At 44.5% G+C, this 18,419-nt stretch overlaps 1 protein-coding gene and 1 long non-coding RNA gene across 6 annotated transcripts; one reads left to right on the top strand and one right to left on the bottom strand.

Annotated features, from left to right (window-relative positions):
• Positions 1-7,124: 7,124 nt before the first annotated feature.
• On the bottom strand, positions 7,125-16,938 carry Colca2 (colorectal cancer associated 2). 5 transcript variants are annotated; one of them, XM_042683033.1, is made up of 5 exons: positions 16,862-16,938; positions 15,037-15,131; positions 11,115-11,166; positions 9,466-9,695; positions 7,125-7,725 (listed from the first exon to the last, which is right to left on the bottom strand). In XM_042683033.1, exons 1-5 carry the CDS (start codon positions 16,866-16,868, stop codon positions 7,357-7,359), a joined length of 753 nt encoding a protein of 250 aa, XP_042538967.1. In that variant the 5' UTR covers positions 16,869-16,938; the 3' UTR covers positions 7,125-7,356. The 5 variants fall into 5 exon arrangements, with proteins under 5 accessions (XP_042538967.1, XP_042538969.1, XP_042538971.1 ...); XM_042683035.1 differs by having other exon boundaries at positions 9,466-9,611; XM_042683037.1 differs by lacking the exon at positions 16,862-16,938 and adding an exon at positions 12,067-12,113 and having other exon boundaries at positions 15,037-15,080.
• On the top strand, positions 11,182-17,107 carry LOC122110426. The gene is made up of 3 exons (XR_006147863.1): positions 11,182-11,270; positions 12,918-12,962; positions 16,782-17,107. It is a non-coding gene; the product is annotated as an uncharacterized LOC122110426 (long non-coding RNA).
• Positions 17,108-18,419: the final 1,312 nt, after the last annotated feature.

The raw sequence follows: 18,419 nt of genomic DNA, 5'->3' as shown, positions 1-18,419 counted from the left end.
AGAGGCAGGTAATAATTGCATGGCTCAGGCCCTGAACTGGTTTGATTGGTAGTTTTGGACACTTGTGCCTCAGGTTGAAGTCCTAGTTTTGACTGCCACCCTCCCCGGCCACCCAGGTCTCTTCCATTTTTCTGCACTGGCAGATCTAGTATTGATGAGGGCTGCCTTGCTTCTGAGGTGGCACCTTGGAGCTGAATCCTCAGGAGAGGAGCACTGTGTTCTCACTTGGTGTATCATTTAAAAATGGTTTAGCTATTCATCATGGAGCTGCTAACCACAGCCAACTTACAAAGACTTGTTTTAAAATATTCTTTTCATAGTATCTCACTTAATGTTTGCAAGTTAACGAGGCAAGCACTTTTCTTACCTTTGGTTTATAGAAAACCTGCATGGCTGAGCGACATTAGGTGACTTGTCCAGAGTCAACACATTAGCAAGTAGAACCCTTTTTCCCCGCAAACACTAAAGTTTACCTGAAACCAAATATGTTGGCATTTCAAGTACTACAACCACTGGATGTAACCTGATTTCAGTTTAATCTTACTGATTTTCCAAGATACTTGGAGAGCCTTCACATAGTGTGATAAAGTCATTTTGCACCTGTGCATACTTACTAGCAAGAAGAGCAAGAATAGCAACCACTCATTAAATACTTTTACTTAGAGCTTATGGCACTTAACTTGTATTCCATGCCTGAATTTTTTTACATCTTTTCTGATTTACTTTATAGAATTAAAGAATTTCACACAAGAGTAGAAGCTTTTGTCAACAGGGGCTAAAAGTGTCTTAATTACATTTCTACCTTGGAAGTAGGTAGAAATGTTTTGGTTTTGGGGGTAGTAGCAGCACAGTTACTGTCTCTCCAATGTGGAGCAGCCAGGAAGCTGCAGGCTCTTTCCAAGAATGTCCCTCACAAGGACCTTTCCATTTTTCTTCAGGATATTTAAAACAGTAATTCAGAGGCATCACGTGATACAGGGATATGCAGTATCCCCATTACAGCCCACAAGTTTTCCTCTAGAACTTTCCAGTTCAGCATTGTGTTGTCAGAGTGAATGGTATGTATGCTCTTTCTGCTCAAGGACAGCCTACCTACCACAGGAGAAGTCTGTTCTAGAAGACTAGCAGAGCCCTGTGATGTGTTAGTCACATGGAGCTGAGGCAGGGCGTTTCCTCCTACTCTCACGCCCGCTGCAGAATGGGCTTCATTTCTACAAGTTCCTCTTGCATCAGGTAGAGAGAGTGGACTACAACTCTCCAACTCCATTTCTACATAAAGAAAAACAGCCCAGACTTACAGCTCTAGAGCCAGACAGACCCGAGTCTGACCTCAAGTTTCCCCCACTTATTTGCTCTGTGATGCTAGACAAATATCTTATTCTCTCAGGGCTGACATTGAGTGATCAAAGCATGCAAACCAATAGAATGAAACCCAGTCATTCACCTCTACTAGGTGAAGAAGGGATACGCAATGGGATTATACAGATTTGGGTTGGAATTCTGGTCCTCTATATCATTGGCTTGGAATTTGGCTCAGCCTCTCTGAATCTGTTTTCTCATTAAAATTAGAATAACAATGCCCACCCTATTGGCTGGTAATAGGGGCCAGATGACATAATAGTGTGTCTATGTGATCTTGTGGAGGAACCTGGTATACAGCAGACATGATATAACCGGGAGAGGCAGGAATTAGCAGAGGCCAGTGGTCAAAATCAGTGAAAATAAGATTTTCCTCCAAAGCAGAAGGAAAGTCCAAAACTTTAAGTAGAGAAGTCTTTTCTCTGACTTCTTGAGACTTTTCCTTTCTTAGGAATTTTCTCAGATTTCTGTGCTATGTGTGACTGATGATGTTTTCTTTTTCTGTTTGTTCTTCTTGTTGTTATTTGCCAGGTCTAGGGCTTGAACTTTTGCTCAGCTTTTTTTTTCTATCTCAGCTGGCACTCTACCACTTGAGCCAGGTCCCCAGCCCTCTTTGCTTCTGGATAGTGTCTTGTGCTTTTTGCCTGGGGCTGGCCTTAGACTTCCATCCTCTCCCATGTTGCCGGAAATACAGACTTGACAATATTTTTTATCTTTCCAAGAAAGGATACGCTCTTGCCTCAGAGTCTTGGAGAATTTGAAAGGTCTTGGATGTTGTGGGATGTGATGTCTTTGGGACGACATTTTGTGTGACATTATTGTTGACAGTCAGTGCAAGAAAATAGGATTCTACAACTCGTCCACAGGATGAAACCAGTTTTCAAGGGGCATACAGAATGACTGGGTTTCATTCTATTGGTTTGCATGCTTTGATCACTCAGTGTCATCCCTGAGAGAATAAGACACTTGTCTAGCATCACAGAGCAAATAAGTGGGGAAACTTGAGGTCAGACTCGGGTCTGTCTGGCTCTAGAGCTGTAAGTCTGGGCTGTTTTTCTTTATGTGGAAATGGGGTTGGAGAGTTATAGTCCACTCTCTCTACCTGATACAAGAGGAACTTGTAGAAATGAAGCCCATTCTGCAGTGGGAGTGGGAGTAGGAGGAAACACCCTGTCTCAGCTCCATGCTGCTAACCACATCACAGGACTCTGCTAGTCTTCCACAGATGGATTCCTCCAGTTAATCATTGAGCTCCTACTCCCCAGCCAAGAAGAGGTTGATGGGCCAGGCTGAGAATTTCTATAAATGAATGCTGACCAAGCAGTAGCTCCCACTCCAGCCATTCACTTACAGGGGAGACACAGGCTTGAAGAGGAGCAGCCATGGCCATTGGAGCTTTGATCCTTCCATTTGCTTCCTTGTGCAATGTGGAGAGAAGACAGAAGCCTTTGCAATTTAGCTGCCAGTGAATGCTGAAAACTCTCTAAAGAGAAATTTCAAGGAGTCAACCATGATTCTCCATCTGTCTTTGTTTAGTTCTGCCTGCTAAACCATGAATAGTTGGGGTCCCCATGTTGACAGTGGGATCTGGCCTTCAAGTCACTCCCAGAAGTAGAGTAAGAAAGAGAATCAGGTGGGGTTAGGAGCTCCAAAGCTTTAGCTGACACACTCATTTGTAGAGACCTTCCAGTACTGCAGCTCCTCTGGTTCTAGATATCTGTACAGGCTTAGGTGGATGTTCTGGCTATATACTTTTTTCCGTTTTGAACAGTGTGGTGTCCAAAAGGTGAGGTGTGGGGACTGGAGCCATCTTATCCTTGCAGGGCCATCTTCCCTGTCCTTCCTCAAGTATGACGATTTGGGCACACTAGTCCTTCAAAGACTACAGAATGAGCAACAGGCTACGACCACAGGAAGAAACAAATGTATGACTTATTCAGACCAGAAAAGCACAGAAAAATGGAGACACTAAGTTCCACAGAGAGTAAGTGCACTTTTCTACCTGACCAGTGAAAAGGGACAATGGTAACAGGAAGAATGTCCCGGAACAGTATGGTGGGTGGGGTTATTAACACCCTTATCCGTATGTTCCCAGCTGCTGGACGTTCCAGTGCAACATGGAGCAAGCAAAGGGAGAGACAGCCAGAATATAGGAAGTTTAACAAGCTGTCAAATCTTTTACCCTCCATGCCAGAGTTCTCTTGTAATAACAGATAATAAGAGTTCTCTTTATAATAATAACAACACACAGGGACTGAGATGTTTTTACCATTGGTTGGGGCTTGTGCCTTTATGCCTCTTTAAAAATATCTTTCAACAACCTTATATGTTTGGAAGGATCACCAAAACTTGTGTTTTGTGTTTGTCCCTTAAAGTGACTTCAAAAATTCAGTATGTACCTCATCTATTCCTTTGCCTTCAGAAACCATCTGTTTTTGTTATTGGGCTGAGACCCACAAAGGAGCAGTGATAACTTTATGTTCGGCAAACAACACTGGACTAGAAAGGCCAACTATCTTTCCTATCAAAAGGTTGTCTCTTCCTTGGTGGGTCACCTTGCTGCTCAACTCAATATTGTCATCTGTGAAATGAGGTTTGTTTTCAACACTGTGAATCAAGATCTTCAGCAAAGGTTTTAGTTTTCTTAAAATAGAAAGTCTTGCTGCATAGAAACACATATACACTTCCAGCAAATAAAAGCATGTATAAAAATATTGAAAATGGCCAGGCAATCATGGGCTCAAAGCCTTCATCATAGCTACTCAGGAGGCTGAGATCTGAGAATCACTGTTTGAAACCATCTGGGGCAGAAAAGTCTGTGAGACTCTTATCTCCAATTAACTACCAAAAAATGGTCGTCATCGTGTTATTCAGCCATGGTTGAGGAGCACTGAACGAGGTAATCTTTAGGTTCCTTTCAGGGAAATTTATCTAAGCCCTTCTTGTAACTACTGACATGTTCAATGGGTGAGGGTAAGACTTTTTTTTTAAAGTTTATGACTCGCTTTGTAAGAATTTTCTTGTACTTGTCTAAAGTCACTCCTTCTCTGAGTGGCCTGAACTCCAACCTCTTTCACTTGCAACCATCTTCCTCCTCTAGCTGAGTGCTGGAGTTGCTGCTTCTCAGCTGATGACTTTGCCCATGACTGTGACCTTTGCCATAAGCCACTGTCACACACTGTCAGCTCCATGTGAGTTTCAATAGAGTGGATGAACTGGAGAGGTGATATGACTTACTGATTGAAATTTTAAAGATCACCTCCCCTTTTTGACCTTTGACTTTGCATTTGCATTTTGGAGGCACGCAGTCAGTTTGCTTATGGTGAACACATACTACATGGTTTTATTAATTTCTCTGATGGTTTTGAATAACAAGCTTATTCATGTATTTAAACTTCTGGTTGTAATTGTATTAAATGCCTCTGCTGGGAAGACTCAACTATAGAGATGCAGATAACTTTTAAGGCAAAAGATCAAGTCCAAAATGATGATTCTTCTAGGTAGAATGAATGGAAAGTTTACGAGGGCTACTGGAAGTCCAGACATCAGATAACCTGAGCTGGAGAACTCACCTGATTTACAGGTTGTGTGACTTCAGGCAAGTTATTTTATCTTTCTAAGTTCCACTTCCATCATCTATAAAAAATGAGCAGTTAAAGAATGGCATCCAGGAAAGTTGTATTCGGTGCCAACCAATCAAGGCCTTGGTTTCTTTGCTCACATCTCTTGGACACAGACAGCTGTTGGCTTAGAGTGGAGAATACCTTTGGCTTTTGGAGGGGTCTGGTTTGAGTGAGTAGATACCTGTGGATAATAGGCCAATTTCAAATGAGTTTCAAGGCATTAAAAACAACTAGTTCCATTGGCATCTCAGAAAAGCCACAATTGTTCTATTTTCCTGGCACAACTATTTCACAAGGCGTGCTGCAACTTGTCCTATTTGCCCAAGCCTCAGTTAAGTCCTCAGGAAGACAATGACATGGTGTCATTTGGAAAGTATAGCTGTCTCCTGACAGGAAGAAGCCCATTGGAAGAGGAGGTTGGTCAGCTTGTGCCTCTATCTCGTTCCCCACTCTATAGGACTTCTACAGTTCTGCTGCCTGGGATCTTGGTGTCTTGTAGATTAGCTTAGCTCTTTCTGGGAGCACTGGCTTAGTTGGGATAAGAACACACCTGTGTGTGGTGTTTGATGATTCTGTGGGTTTTTGAGCAGTCTTCCCCAAAGGGTGGCACCAACATTCTACCATTACAGAATAAGGAGCAGGGCTGTGGGTTCCTTCAGACCCAAAGCTGGGGACTTACTGGCTGAGTGATTCTGGGCAAGGTGACTTAACTTCTCTGAGCATTATACTCTTTATATTGCCATCCGTGCTGTTCTTAGATGAGGTGATGTATGAGAAAACCTGTGGGCAATTCTGGCACCTAGGAAGGTTCAGAAAATGGTACCTCTGGTGCCAGTATTGTTGCCATGGTATTGAAGGGTAGGACCTGGGAAATCTTCCACTTTAGGAATTAATTCTTGGGTTTCTTTGTTTTTTAGCAAGCAAGACTTAAGAAATGAATGTGAGACACGAAGCTAGATAGCTTAAATAACAGCTTTTGACCTTGAAAGATGGTGGACTTCTAATTAATGATTAGTTGGATTAGGAAGACTCTGAAACTCAGTCATTAACAGTATAGTAAATCCTAGCAATCAATTTGTAAACACCAGGGACACATCTTTGAAGACTGAAGGCAGAAATCTAGAAATAGAAGGTAAATACAAATTATAGCTGTGGGTGATTTCAATGATATGGGAGCTGTCAAGAGAAAAGTTGGCATTTGCCCAGCAAGTTTCCAAAACAATACTCTGGAAATGAAAAAGAATTTTATACAGGCTAACTTTGCTGTATGTCATATATGCTGTATGCTTTTGTTGGTGGTGGTCATGGGGCTTGAACTCAGGGTCTTGGGTGCTCTCCATGAGCTCTTTTGCTCAAGGCTAGCACTCTACCACTTTGAGCCACAGTACCACTACAGTTTTTGAGTTGATTGTTGGAGGTAATAGTCTCATGGACTTTCCTGCCCAGCCTGCATTTGAACCATAATCCTTGGATCTCAGCCTCCTGAGTAGTTAGGATTACTGGTGTGAGCCAGGTGTGAGCAGGATATGCTTTTTGGGCAATTGGTTAATATTAAACACGAGGAACTAATAATTAAGCCATGTCTTTTAAGATGTACTTTCTCATTTTGAGGCAAGGCAGTTTTTTTTTCTCCTTGTCCACTAGCACAGTTAGGTCTATCTTCCATCCTAAGGTAGCCAAAGCATCTCATCCTATTGAAATAATTTTCTTTTGAACTCAGGGCTTCTTGCTTTCTAGTTAGATGCTCTATCACAAGCCCCTGACTTTTTTCTCTACTTATTTTTCAGATAGGGTTTTACATTTTCCCCCAACAGTCCTGGAACATAATCTTCTTGTTCACACTTCCTGCATAGCTAGGATGATTGGCACTCACACCTTCAGACTCAGCTTATTGATTTAGATGAGGTCTCAATAACTTGGCCTTGAACTTTGAACCTTCAAATCACTGCCTCCCAAGAAGCTAGGGTTACAGGTGTGAACCATCTCACCTTGGTAAAAAAATTTTAAATTCACCAACAAGTAAGATAAAGCCACTCAAGTGTATGTAGTTACTGATTTTCTGGCTCATTGATAATATTCAAATCAAATAGACATTATGATTGGAAATGAATAGAAAACAGCCCAGCATATAGTACACAAACTTATTTATTAGTGTAAAAAAGAGAACTTGTTTATAACACAGGAAAGTAAAAAAATTAGAAGTGTTCTACAAAAATTTTAACTGTGCATGTATAAAAGAAGAGTGGCACTATGACCAGGTTTGAAGACTTCACATGAACGCCTATGTTAGTGTCAGGAAATTGAAGAAGAGTGACATGTGGTAGAAAAATAGATATGCCCATACCACGCTCCTAATTCATACATATAACTTGTATTAACTATAGCAGAGGTCACAGTTTGCTTCCCTCCTATAGAAATCGCTGGTGGTGGCCACTGAGGGGGCAAAGTCCGCACAGTCTGGGCTTGGGTAGAAGTACTCAGATGTTCTGAGGATGTCCACGTGCTCTGTCTCACAGGAGGCGCAGTAGCAGACCGAGGTGGTGGCTGCAGGGAAGCAGTTGTACTGGGTGTGTGAGGACAAATGGTGGTAGGAGCAGTTGTCTGGAGGGAAGCCAGGGTTTAGGGTGTCCAGAGATGGGGGAGAGTTGTAACTCTCAGGAGCATATGAAGGCAGCTGGGCTGGTGAGTAACTGTAGTCAAAGGAGCCAGAGAGACTGGAGGAATCTGAAGGTGATCCTGGGGTCTAGACACATGAAAAAAAAACAACAACAAGGAACAAAGAACTTGAAAACGTAGACAGGATCAGATGAACGGAACAGTGCGGATTTATTAACGCAGAGTAAGAAAACGAGGGGGTGACAAACCAAAACACCCAACCCAAAGTCCACAGAAGTAATTGTATTTGCTGACTCCATGATTTCACGACACCACATTTTATATTTACCTATTTCCTTCCCAACAATTAATTGTCTTGCTTCACTGGCTTCCTTTGTTATCACCATGCTTTGGAGGATGTTTTGTTCTTAAACCACAAGGTCCCATTGTGTGTCTGGTCACCTGCGCATGGAGTCCTGCTGTGTGCAGCAATATAAGCTGCAGGTGGCCCTTTGGACGTGTCTTTACACCTTTGGCATAGAGAACCAAGTAGACAGGAGAATCTGCATCTCCCCAGAGCCCAACTTCTGGGACATTCCAGCAGGAGAAGCCACCTTCCCTGTCATTAAAATCTTACCCCCTGAGGGGAAAAGTTCCAACTACCTTCTCTTAAGCAAGTCTCTAGTCCTTAGTGAGAATTAGCCTGACTTGGAAGCTAGAAGGTAACTGGGCGGTTGGAACCCTGTATTTGCCTCATGGCAATATACCTATGCTGAGTGTTAATTGCCTATCCCCTCTAAAATCCGGTTTGCTGCTTATATAGACTTTTTGAGAAACCAAGAGGAAAAAGTATTCACACTTCTTCCTTTTATTTTTAAACTTAACATTTACGAGTTTTAGAAAAGCATAAACCTCCAATAGACATCTAGAAAAACTAGTAACCGCTCATGTAAACCTTATTCTTTCTTTCTTTCTCTTTTCTTTCTTTCTTTCTCTTTCTTTCTTTCTTTCCTTCCTTCCTTCCTTCCTTCTTTCTTTCTTCCTTCCTTCCTTCCTTCTTTCTTTCTTCCTTTCTTTCTTTCTTTCCTTCCTTCCTTCCTTCCTCCCTCCCTCCCTCCCTTCTTTCTTCTTTCTTTCTTTCTTTTCTATTTTTGTGCTGGGACTGGGGCTTGAATTCAGGGCTTGGGCACTGTCTCTTAACTTTTTTCCCCCCTTTCGAAGCTGGCGTTCTAACTTCTTGAGCCATAGTTCCACGTGTGGCTTCTTGCTGGTTAACTGGAGGTAAGAGTCTCATGGGCTTTCTTGCCCAGACTGGCTTTCAACCTCAGTCTTCAGAACTCAGTAGCTAAGATTACAGGTGTGAGCCACTAGTGTCTAGCCTAACTTACTCATTTTAAAAGGAAATATATTTTTGAACACTTGAGATTCATAAAAGGGGAGACAAGTCAAATTCTTTCAAATGAATGGTTCATTTTATGAACCATCTCAGACCCAAATGAGTTCTTGTGTGCGTAAGAAGATCAAAACAACCAGTTAGCAGAGCTGATTGAGTAACCAAGTCAAGCCAAACCAACCCCCACTCACAGAATGAAGTTTGAAAAAACAAATCTTAATTCTATTTCAAAGAACTCAAAACCCACCTACAACTTAGCCAATGTCTTTGCCTTACAATTCAAGAAACAGCAGGGGAGTTGTGGCCACACATCATTTCACCTGAGAAATTATAATTATGTATTTAAAACGTTATGCCCTGTGATGTGTCCACACGTGGAATCCTTGTCGAGAAAATTTATGTGCTTTCTCACAAGAAGAGACAAACTCTCTTACAAATTATTACTACCCAGGAATTAACAACCATTCGCTTATATGAAGAATGAAGATACATTACCAGACTCTGATTAAAGCAGAAAGGGGTCGCTTGGAAGCCCTCTGGAAAATAGTAGGGAGTGCTTGGTGTGGAGTTGAACAAAGGTTCTGGGGATGTTTCTGTCTGCAGATAGGAATCAAAGATCTGGTCCAGGCAGCTTGGATTTTCTTCACAAGAAACACAAGTGGAAAATTCACGGGGTTGAAAATAATTGTTTGTGGAAGACATTGGCTCAGGCTCAAAATACAATCCTAAAGGAGGAAGGGAAAAGAAATGTACTTCCAAATGACCCCATGGATTTGAATAGAGGTATCATCTGTATTCTGAATAATTGCTCTATCAAGGGGAGAAAAGCACTTGAGAAATTCCACTAAAGTAAATAGGCAGACAATTTGTACTTTTTAGTTGTTTTAGTTAAACCAAGCACCAGCGAAATGAATCTGGTAAATACTGTGGCAGGGAATATGATATAAAATAATATGATCAGGGAACGAAAATAAAGCATGGTGGTCCAACCTGTGTCCAAGTGTCACAGTGGAGATATGATTCAAGCCTCCATGGTCTTGGGTTCAAAAGCCAGCGACACCCAGCCCCCATATCTGGTTCAAGTAAGCCTCTCAGCAGTGACTGTGACTCAGAGATCCAGGTGAGGCTCTGAGAAAATTTCTGACACTATGGGAAAATACTCTTTGTGATTTACGACTATTGCTTTCCTAAACTTCACACACCCCCAACTGAATCTTGAAGAGAGGGTTTTGAGAAGTGGTATTGATGGCAATAGAAAGAATAAGAAATGGAAACCAGCATTACATGTTTAAAGTCATAAAAAGCAAACAGGTTTTCTTAATGCATATATTAAAATGGTAATGCAGTGAACAAACTTGGTAAACACCACACAAGACTTAGTTGCTGTTTTTTTTTTTAAATCATTGCTTTTTCACTCCAGTCTTGATAGAACTGGTGTGTGATAAATATCCCTAAATGCTCCAAGAAGAGACATTGAAGAGGATACTCATTAATGGAGCCACAGGACAAGAAATTGTTTTTTTGCAGTCTTAAGTTCCTTTACGGCTATGTGAAAGAGATGTATTTGTGGCAGCTAACATCAGCTCAAGCTTCCTTATGTATGACCTCCTTAAACTCTTAACTGCTGAGTGGCATAGGCAGGAGTGCTTATGTAATAGTTATTCGTATTGGGCTGGGAAAACTTACACTTGTCTGAACTGCTTTCTGGGAAGAGAGAAAAGAAGGGAAGGGAAGCCCCTGTCGGCTAGACGCTAAATGAACAGGAGCAAAGGCATTATTTGAGAGCTTCAGGATGTTCTGTATTTCATCTAATAGTACACTAAAAAAAAAAAAAGATAAGACTCTAAAGAGTTCTGATACTAAAGTCAAGTTGAGTTACTTAGTGATGAGGAATGGAATGAAGGTAAAGAACTAGGTTTGGAGGCAGCGCAAACAGCAGAGAGAGGACAGTTCAGAAATGAGGACAGAATGTTAGCACTGGCTTCCTGGCTAGCTTGCTTTTTCATCTCCTGATTGGTTGGATTCCAATTAAATGGTGGTGCCTATCTGAATCAAGCTCTGAAAAGCTTTCCAGGTGGACTTTTTGAAGGAGTTTTTTGTTGTTGTTGTTGTTTTGAGGGAGTTGTGATGCTCGCTGGACTGACCTGAGGTTGGCACATCTGGGTCTGAAATGTGCACATTGCTGGGTCCGGGCAGCTGTCAAAGCAAGAATATGACCATGAAGCAAAAAGAAGAATAGAAGTTCTATGCCGGGAAAGCTAGAACATTTTGATGGGAGCTGTGTTTCCTTCTGAGATAAGGTAAGCCAGATTCTTTTCCTGTAAAAAAACAAACAGTTGCTTCTTAAATGCAACTAATGTATTTTACTTAGATTTGATTCTTTTAGGTTTGCCTGATTTTTTTTTTGCTAGTATCAGATTCCCCAGTTAAATTTTATGTCATTCATTTTGCTAAAGATCAATGTAAATAATTTTCATGTTATAGAAATGCAAGGGTTTGTGAAACCTGAGCCAACATTCTTTCTAGTAAATAATTTTATTTACAATTAATACGGACCAACATTTTTCTAATTCAAATAGGACTTAGTCAATAATTTTCACAATTTTTCAAATCCCAACTGGTTTCCTAGTCTTACAAATTTGTTTCCCCCCTAAAGCAAACATTTCCTAATGCTGTTAAACCTGATAACCTAAAAATATGCACGTGTCCTTGCTACTTATGAACTACTAAAATAGAAAAGATTTTCGAATTATAATCACCAATCCAGAGCCTAGCAGCATTCTAGTTTAAAGTCAGGAAATATTTCAACTCTGCATGTGTGTGTGTGTGTTTAACTACTTTCTATAAAGTTTCTTCTTTTGTTACTGTATTTAAATATTAAAGTTTATGAGACTGCTCCTTTTAACTATTTAAAGTAAAACAACCTACGCTTTCCAGTTGATTGGATAATTATACTAATCTAATAATTTAGGACTTTTTTTTTTTTAGATTTCAAGGGACGACTTTAAAGTTTAAAGGTTCCAGCATTGCTCTGGGATTCCAGGCTGGGAAGGCCAGTTTACCACACCTCTCTCTTGGGTCCCAGGGGATACTCACTCCTGTTCCCTGACCGCTGGGCGCTGGGAGCAAGGCAGAATCAGCCACTGGTGAAACAGGAGGTGGTGTTAATTTTGAAAATGATCCATGCGGCAATGTCATGAACCAGGAAGCTGGAATCCTTTACCAGGTCCTTATGCAAATATTTGGTTTTTGAGCTCAAGGACTTGGAAGGAGTGGGTTTTAAAAACCCTGCTTCATAGTAGAGCATTCTCTTTAACTCCATGCTTCCCCTGGATTGGCTTATTTGTTTGCTTCCCTGTTACCTTCCCCAGGTATGTTAACAATATCCTCCCTGATATTATCTTTCCAGTCATGGGTCCAGTTTCTCCTTTGCTCCAAAAATACAAAGAAAGTCACCTCTCTCTTAGATTTCAAACAGCACAAAATCCACAATCAACCACTTGTGAAAACACATCATGGCTGGCTTAAAACACACACACACACACACACACACACACACACACACACAGCTAATGGTTTAAGAAAGAAAAGAAAAAGTAAATCTTTTGATAAGTACTAACTGATGTTTTCCTTTGCCCAAAAGACAAAAGTAGTGTGTGTGTGTGTGTGTGTGTGTGTGTGTGTGTGTGTGTGTGTGTGTGTGTGTGTATGTAAGTTGATGTGTCTGAGGTGTTTTTTTTTTTTAAATCTTCCATTTGGTCTCACATAGTTTCTCCTGGTATAGCTTGAGACCTGGGGTTTTTGTCTCAGTCTAGAAATTCCATACACGATTGCCTTTTCAAAATTGCAATTTGTGGATACTACTCAGACTTTATAACTAATTAAGATAAATTCTTGCCTGCTTTGCAATATTTGATACAATTAATTCTATCCTTAATGTTTCCCAGAGTTATCCTTCAACCACTGAACACATAGGAGAAAAGTCCTGTCAGGTATGTGCCATCCTTGCCTACTGGGTACACTTTTTTGTAGTAATCCTCGTATTACAATCCTATATCCTTCCAATGATTACTAGTGAAAGATCTTACATCTCCCTCTTCAACTGAAATTGTGTTGCTGAGGGCACAGGCTGAGAGAATCTTCCAGGAAGCAAAAGTAGAATGTGTTCCTGCCAGGCACTGGTTCAGAAGTCCTGATTCATTTTTTTCCCTGAGTGATATTTAGAAAAAGATAAGTCAGACTCCAGGGAACAGAAACTAGTGAGATACACAAGTGAAGTACTTTCCTTTGCTTCAGCTCCTGAAGCTTGTGAAGGAGCCAACAGCAGGCAAACTAATCAGTGAAGACCTACTAGCCACAGAACTACTTTGCTTGAGAGAGAAAGTCTTCAGGTCCAGGTAAAGCAGAACTCTACCAACACCAAAGCTCTTTCACGAAAGACTGTGTGTTATGAACATCTTGATTGGATGAGGAAGGTGTGGGTTCCAATAGCATCCTCCAGTTCCCTCAAGACTAGTTTGATTATTTGTAACCTGGTAACCTCAACTCACTTCCTAACTGAAGGGATTGAGATGACCGGGCTCAGCTCCTGCTTGGTATGGCTGGATCCATAGAAAGATCAACTTAGAGGCAACAGATGGAAAAGGCTTTTATACTAAGAATAAAATGACTTTGGGTCTACCTCTGACTTTACCATTAGCAACTGTGAGGCTTTGAACATCAGCTGTAATAGAGGAATACAGACTCCTGATCTACTTACCTCCTCTGATTACTGTAACTAAATGAAATAGTGAGCATGCTAAGTGCTTTAAAAGAAGCATCATTGGAAGCTCTTTACAGATGTAAGAAAGTTTTGCTGGGACTTGAAATTGTGCAGATGGAGATATTCACTTCTCCAGCTGTATATAAACAGGTGTGAGCAAACTCATACTTAACTGTAAACTCAGGACAAAAGCTGAAGAGCTGGCTTTCAATCCTTGCTTGGAAACTTTGTTTTACATGATCTTCCCCAAAAGTTAACATTTATCGAGCCCTCACAGAGTGGAAAATACTCTTCCAAGTGCTTTCTCTGCAACAGCTCATTTAGTTCTTACAAAACTTTATGACCCCTAATTTAAAGATGAGGGGAGCCATGCAAGAGAGGTGGAGGAAGCCATATGGAGGAGATGAGATCTAAACCCAGTTCATCTGGCTCCGGAACCTACTCACCACCCCTACGTAACTTGCTTCCTCCCACTTCATGAGTCATACATCAAACACAAATAGCACCATGCAGAAAAACTGTTCTGTGGCAGATGCTCACAGGCTGGAGAAGGCCCAAAGGTAACAGGCAATGTGAGCAACCCACACTGACCCACAGAAATTGTATCATCTATTGAGGGCTTTCAGGAATGAGTTTCCTTTTCTCGAGAATGACCTCACCTAGTTTATTTGGTTTCTGCTGCTGCCCTGAACACTTCTGATAGTACTTTACCTGCTTTACCAAGCTCTACCAAGTGTCAGAGTGATTTACAACTTCCCAGATCAATTTTGGGCGTATGTGAGGATTCACTCTAGCTTTAAGGCAGTGGTTCTGTGTAATATTCCAAGGAAGGGGGATTTTGATGACTGGTGGTTTTCAGACAAATGACCTCAGAAGCTAAGTTTCAAAAGGAGGAGGGAGAGGAAGATGTCTCACAGATTCTCTAAACCCAAATGAGGTAAATTTCTGGAAGAGGTTTTTTTCTGAGCATGTGAAGATTCTATGTGCATTGTCTTCCTAACACAATAGCAATCCAAACACCTGATGGCTGGCTCTCTTTGCACTGTACCAACAAGATTGTTATTCTCAACTTTGATCAGTGAGGGACGGCCTTTCCCCAAATCCTGAGCCCTATAACACCCCCCCCCCCCCCAACCATCTGTGCTTTGTGGTTGCCTGTGGTGAATTGGGATGAAGGTGGGCTGGGAAGCTGTAAGACCAGCCGGGAAAGGCCAGGTCCCCGGGGTGGCCCCGACACTACCCCACACCCAGGACTGGACGAGCCCTGCCATGGGCTGGCTGGCAAGTGAGGGGCGAATGCTTACGGTTCCCCCCGAGGCTGCCTGGTGTGCCCTTCTTTGCTGCAGCAGCTCCTTCACAGTGATCTTCACCCGGACACCTTGATACACCTTTGGTTTTTCTGGGGGAGAGGCAACTGAATCAGTGGTAAAGTCCAAGAGTTGGGGTGTCAGGAGTGAGGGCCCCTTTTATAGGCTATGGTACCCAATTTTTTTGAGCGGGCTGAGGGGGAGTGGCAGCTAAGAGATGGATGTGCATTTTCAAGATCCCCAATGGGAGCAGAACGTATAGAAATCTGTGGGACCATTCGGTGGGAGCTGGCGCTGGGGCAAACAGCCCCCAAGAATGAGCAGAGGAGCCCACCACTGTGGCTAAGTACGGGGAGACTGGGGTTTGAGGCCCAGCCTGCTGAACCGGAAGAGAGCATTACGGAGTGGGGCAGGGGGACTTTCTCATTCATGCCCACTGTGGTGGTTCTACTGGTGGGAAGCCTGCAGGCCCTCCCTTGGGCTGCAGGCCAGGCATGGCTGGAGGCTACGGCCTCACATGCCCTCGGCCTGCAAGCCAGCCCTGGGACGCGCGGCTGGGCTTGGCCAGTCTGTCCTGGGCAGGTGAGGGACCACGCGCAAGGAGCTCTCTGTGGTCCCTTTCATCCGTCCACCGTCTCTCCCCACCCCTCTCCGCGGTGCACTGGGAGGCTCCGGGGCGAGTCTGTGCAGCTCGAGCTCCGCAGGGTGGGGGAAACCGGCTCCCCAGGACCGCGCAGCCGCTGGGAGGCCGCCCTCCGGAAGGGGCCGCCCCCGAGCCGGCGGGGCCGGGCTGCGGCGCCCCGGGAGGGAAGCAGAATGGCGGGCGCGCGCTGCGGGGGTCCGCGGGGGAGGGACCGTGTGTGTGCGCGGTCCCCCCCCCCGGGGGACACCCCCACCCACCCCCGAAGAGCCACAGTGAGTAGATCAGGGCGACTGTTAGGCCAGGCGAGGCCAGACGAGCTTTGTGGGCCCAGCGGGATGGGCTGCGAGCGGCCCCCCGAGCAGCTCCGGCCTTGATCTTGGCCCTGCAGCCCGGGGAGGGGCCGGGCGCCGCGGCTGCACCGACGGACTGTCGGTCGGGGAGGTTGGTCACAGCACCAGGGTTGACAGCGCCTCCCCTGGTCGTGGCAGGGGCCACAGCAGGACAGCAGGGAGGCACCCCCCTCCCCCCCCCACACAACCAGGCCAGATCTGGGGAGCTGAGGGTCTCCCCAAGAGAGGGGTCTGCGCTCTTCTTCGCCCAGGGCTGGGGAATCCTAGGCCCAGGCACGCAGGGCCCCGGCGCTGCGCCTTCTCCTCGTTTCCAGTCGCCTTTTCCACCCCCCACCGCCACCGTCCCTCCCTCCGCTCCGAGCTCCCGGCTCCGAACGGGGCTCCGAAGGCAGGGCACGCGCCCTGGGGTCCGCACGGGGACGGGCCACCGCCGTGCGCGGCCCGACGCGCCCTGCTCCGATCCCCGGCTCTCCGTGAACCTCTAGCTCCCCCGCGCCGCCGTTTCAGGGCGCGCGGAAGCTCGTTCCCCGCGAAACCGCACGACAGGACCGTGGCAAAGTGGGAGGGCAGGCAGGGGCCTTGGGGTACACGATGTCCGGTGGCCTTGGGCCTCTGGCCCTTCCAGGGACCAAGCATCCAGCTCAATCAGCCACGGTTGTTGCCTCGGTTGGAGACCCAGAGAACCCAGCCCGGCTCTTACTGGCTTGCCCTGATTTTTTTTTTTTTAAATCATTTTCTGTTGTGTGCAGGAAAAGCTATGGAAATAACACCCGGATCCAAACGCCCCTGGCCCGCCTGACCCGACCCCTCGGAGAAGCAGCTGAGTTACCCGACATCCTGGTCTGCAGGAGATGGCTCAGAGACTGGCTTCAGCAGCTGCAGGAACTCAGCACCTAGGAGGGTTCCTGTGGAGGGAAGAGAGGCAGAGATGCGACATTTTTAAAGTTTCACAAAACATCCAGCTGCACCCAAGTCCCTGGAGCAGGAGACACACAGAATTAATGTTTTATACCTTCGGGTATAGGTTTGAGTTTTTTTCCCCTCATGCCAAGTATTTAAAACCTCTAGAAACCCATGATTTGACAATCAATGATTGCGCGATACTTTCAATTTGAATATTCAAAGGCTTAACAAAATGGACTATCTTCTGCAGAAATCCTGCACACAGGCACCCCACAGAGAGGCCAGAGAAACAGGGAGTGAGACCCCTTTGGGCCCTGACCCTTGCTTTTCTTGTATTTTGAGCATTTTGTCCACCTTGCCACAGACACAGCAGGTGTCCTCAAAGATGCTCTGTTTTTCTACCTCCCAGGCAGCTCCAAAGCCAGGAGTGACTTGGTCTGCTTCTCCATGACCACCTGAGACAGGCTGGCCAGCCACACTGATTCTTGCATTCTTAATGTCCAGTTTAAGGGAAAATCTCAGGTTTTGGGGAGTGAACATGGCAGCAGCCATTGGGTGTGGCATGGAATAGGGGATACTCTGCAGGCTTGAGGGCAGCAGAGGCCTACGCTCTGCACTTTGTGTCCTTCCAACCCCACCTGGTCATGTGTCAGTGCCCCCTTTTTACCCGCTGTCCTCCCAGGCATTGAAACCTCAGTGTTCAGGACCTGCCCATGAAGACCCTGAATGCTTTCCCATGATACTAGGGCTATGGGTCTTGTCCACTGGAGATTGCCTAGGTTGGTGTTTCATCTCTGCACTGGGAAGGTCTCTGTGTGCTACTATCTCTCACCTGCATGAGCCACCCCTGCCTTCTTGTTTGTTATAGGACAAGTTGCAAGTTTGACTGCTGCTCCTTCCCTTTAGCTGAAGGGATGAGGATCTGATCTTGAGGCTTCTCTATTTGGGGGAGGCCTTTTCCAAGTAGTCCAGGTCCCAGGACTCTCACAAAGTGACTTGGGCCAGTGTTGGTACATCTCTGTTTGCTACACAGGGCCACCTCTTGCTTGTGAAACAGGAGTGATCCAGAGAAGGAGCAAGTATCAGGCCAAATCCTTGTATAATTTGTGGAAGAAATGGGACAGCCTTAGAGGATAGATAGGGTGTGGCTCCCTTTGCAAAAAGCCAGGATGTTCCCAGGATGCTAAATTAGGTGATGGGATAGGCCCCTGTTCTCTAAGTTGTTTTGCAATGCAGAAAAAAAAAGTATAGTGTTAGCCCCAAATACTGCCAGAAAAATACCTGAATGCCTTTGAATGCAGTGTACACTATACAGAGCTCATGTAGAGAGTGTCTCTGTGAATAAACCACACTTACCTATAGGTAGATGCTGTTATGTAGCTCACGCCACATCTCTGGGGCAGAGGACACCTATGGTGGTACCTGACTGTGGAGTGCAGTGTACACTATGCAGAGCTCCCATAGAGAGTGTCTCTGTGAATAAG

This window comes from Dipodomys spectabilis, unplaced genomic scaffold, assembly GCF_019054845.1.
Source record: "Dipodomys spectabilis isolate Male_0828 unplaced genomic scaffold, ASM1905484v1 ptg000076l, whole genome shotgun sequence".
Lineage (NCBI taxonomy): Eukaryota > Metazoa > Chordata > Mammalia > Rodentia > Heteromyidae > Dipodomys > Dipodomys spectabilis.
This window is presented reverse-complemented; position numbering and strand designations above follow the sequence as displayed.

What these genes read in the sequence shown, in the direction of transcription:
- Colca2 (XM_042683033.1), bottom strand. An exon ending in AGGCAGCCTCGGGGGGAACC is followed by an intron (nt 11,167 to 15,036) that starts GTAAGCATTCGC and finishes TTGCTTTGACAG; the next exon opens with CTGCCCGGACCCAGCAATGT. An exon ending in CCCAGATGTGCCAACCTCAG is followed by an intron (nt 9,696 to 11,114) that starts GTCAGTCCAGCG and finishes TTCCTCCTTTAG; the next exon opens with GATTGTATTTTGAGCCTGAG.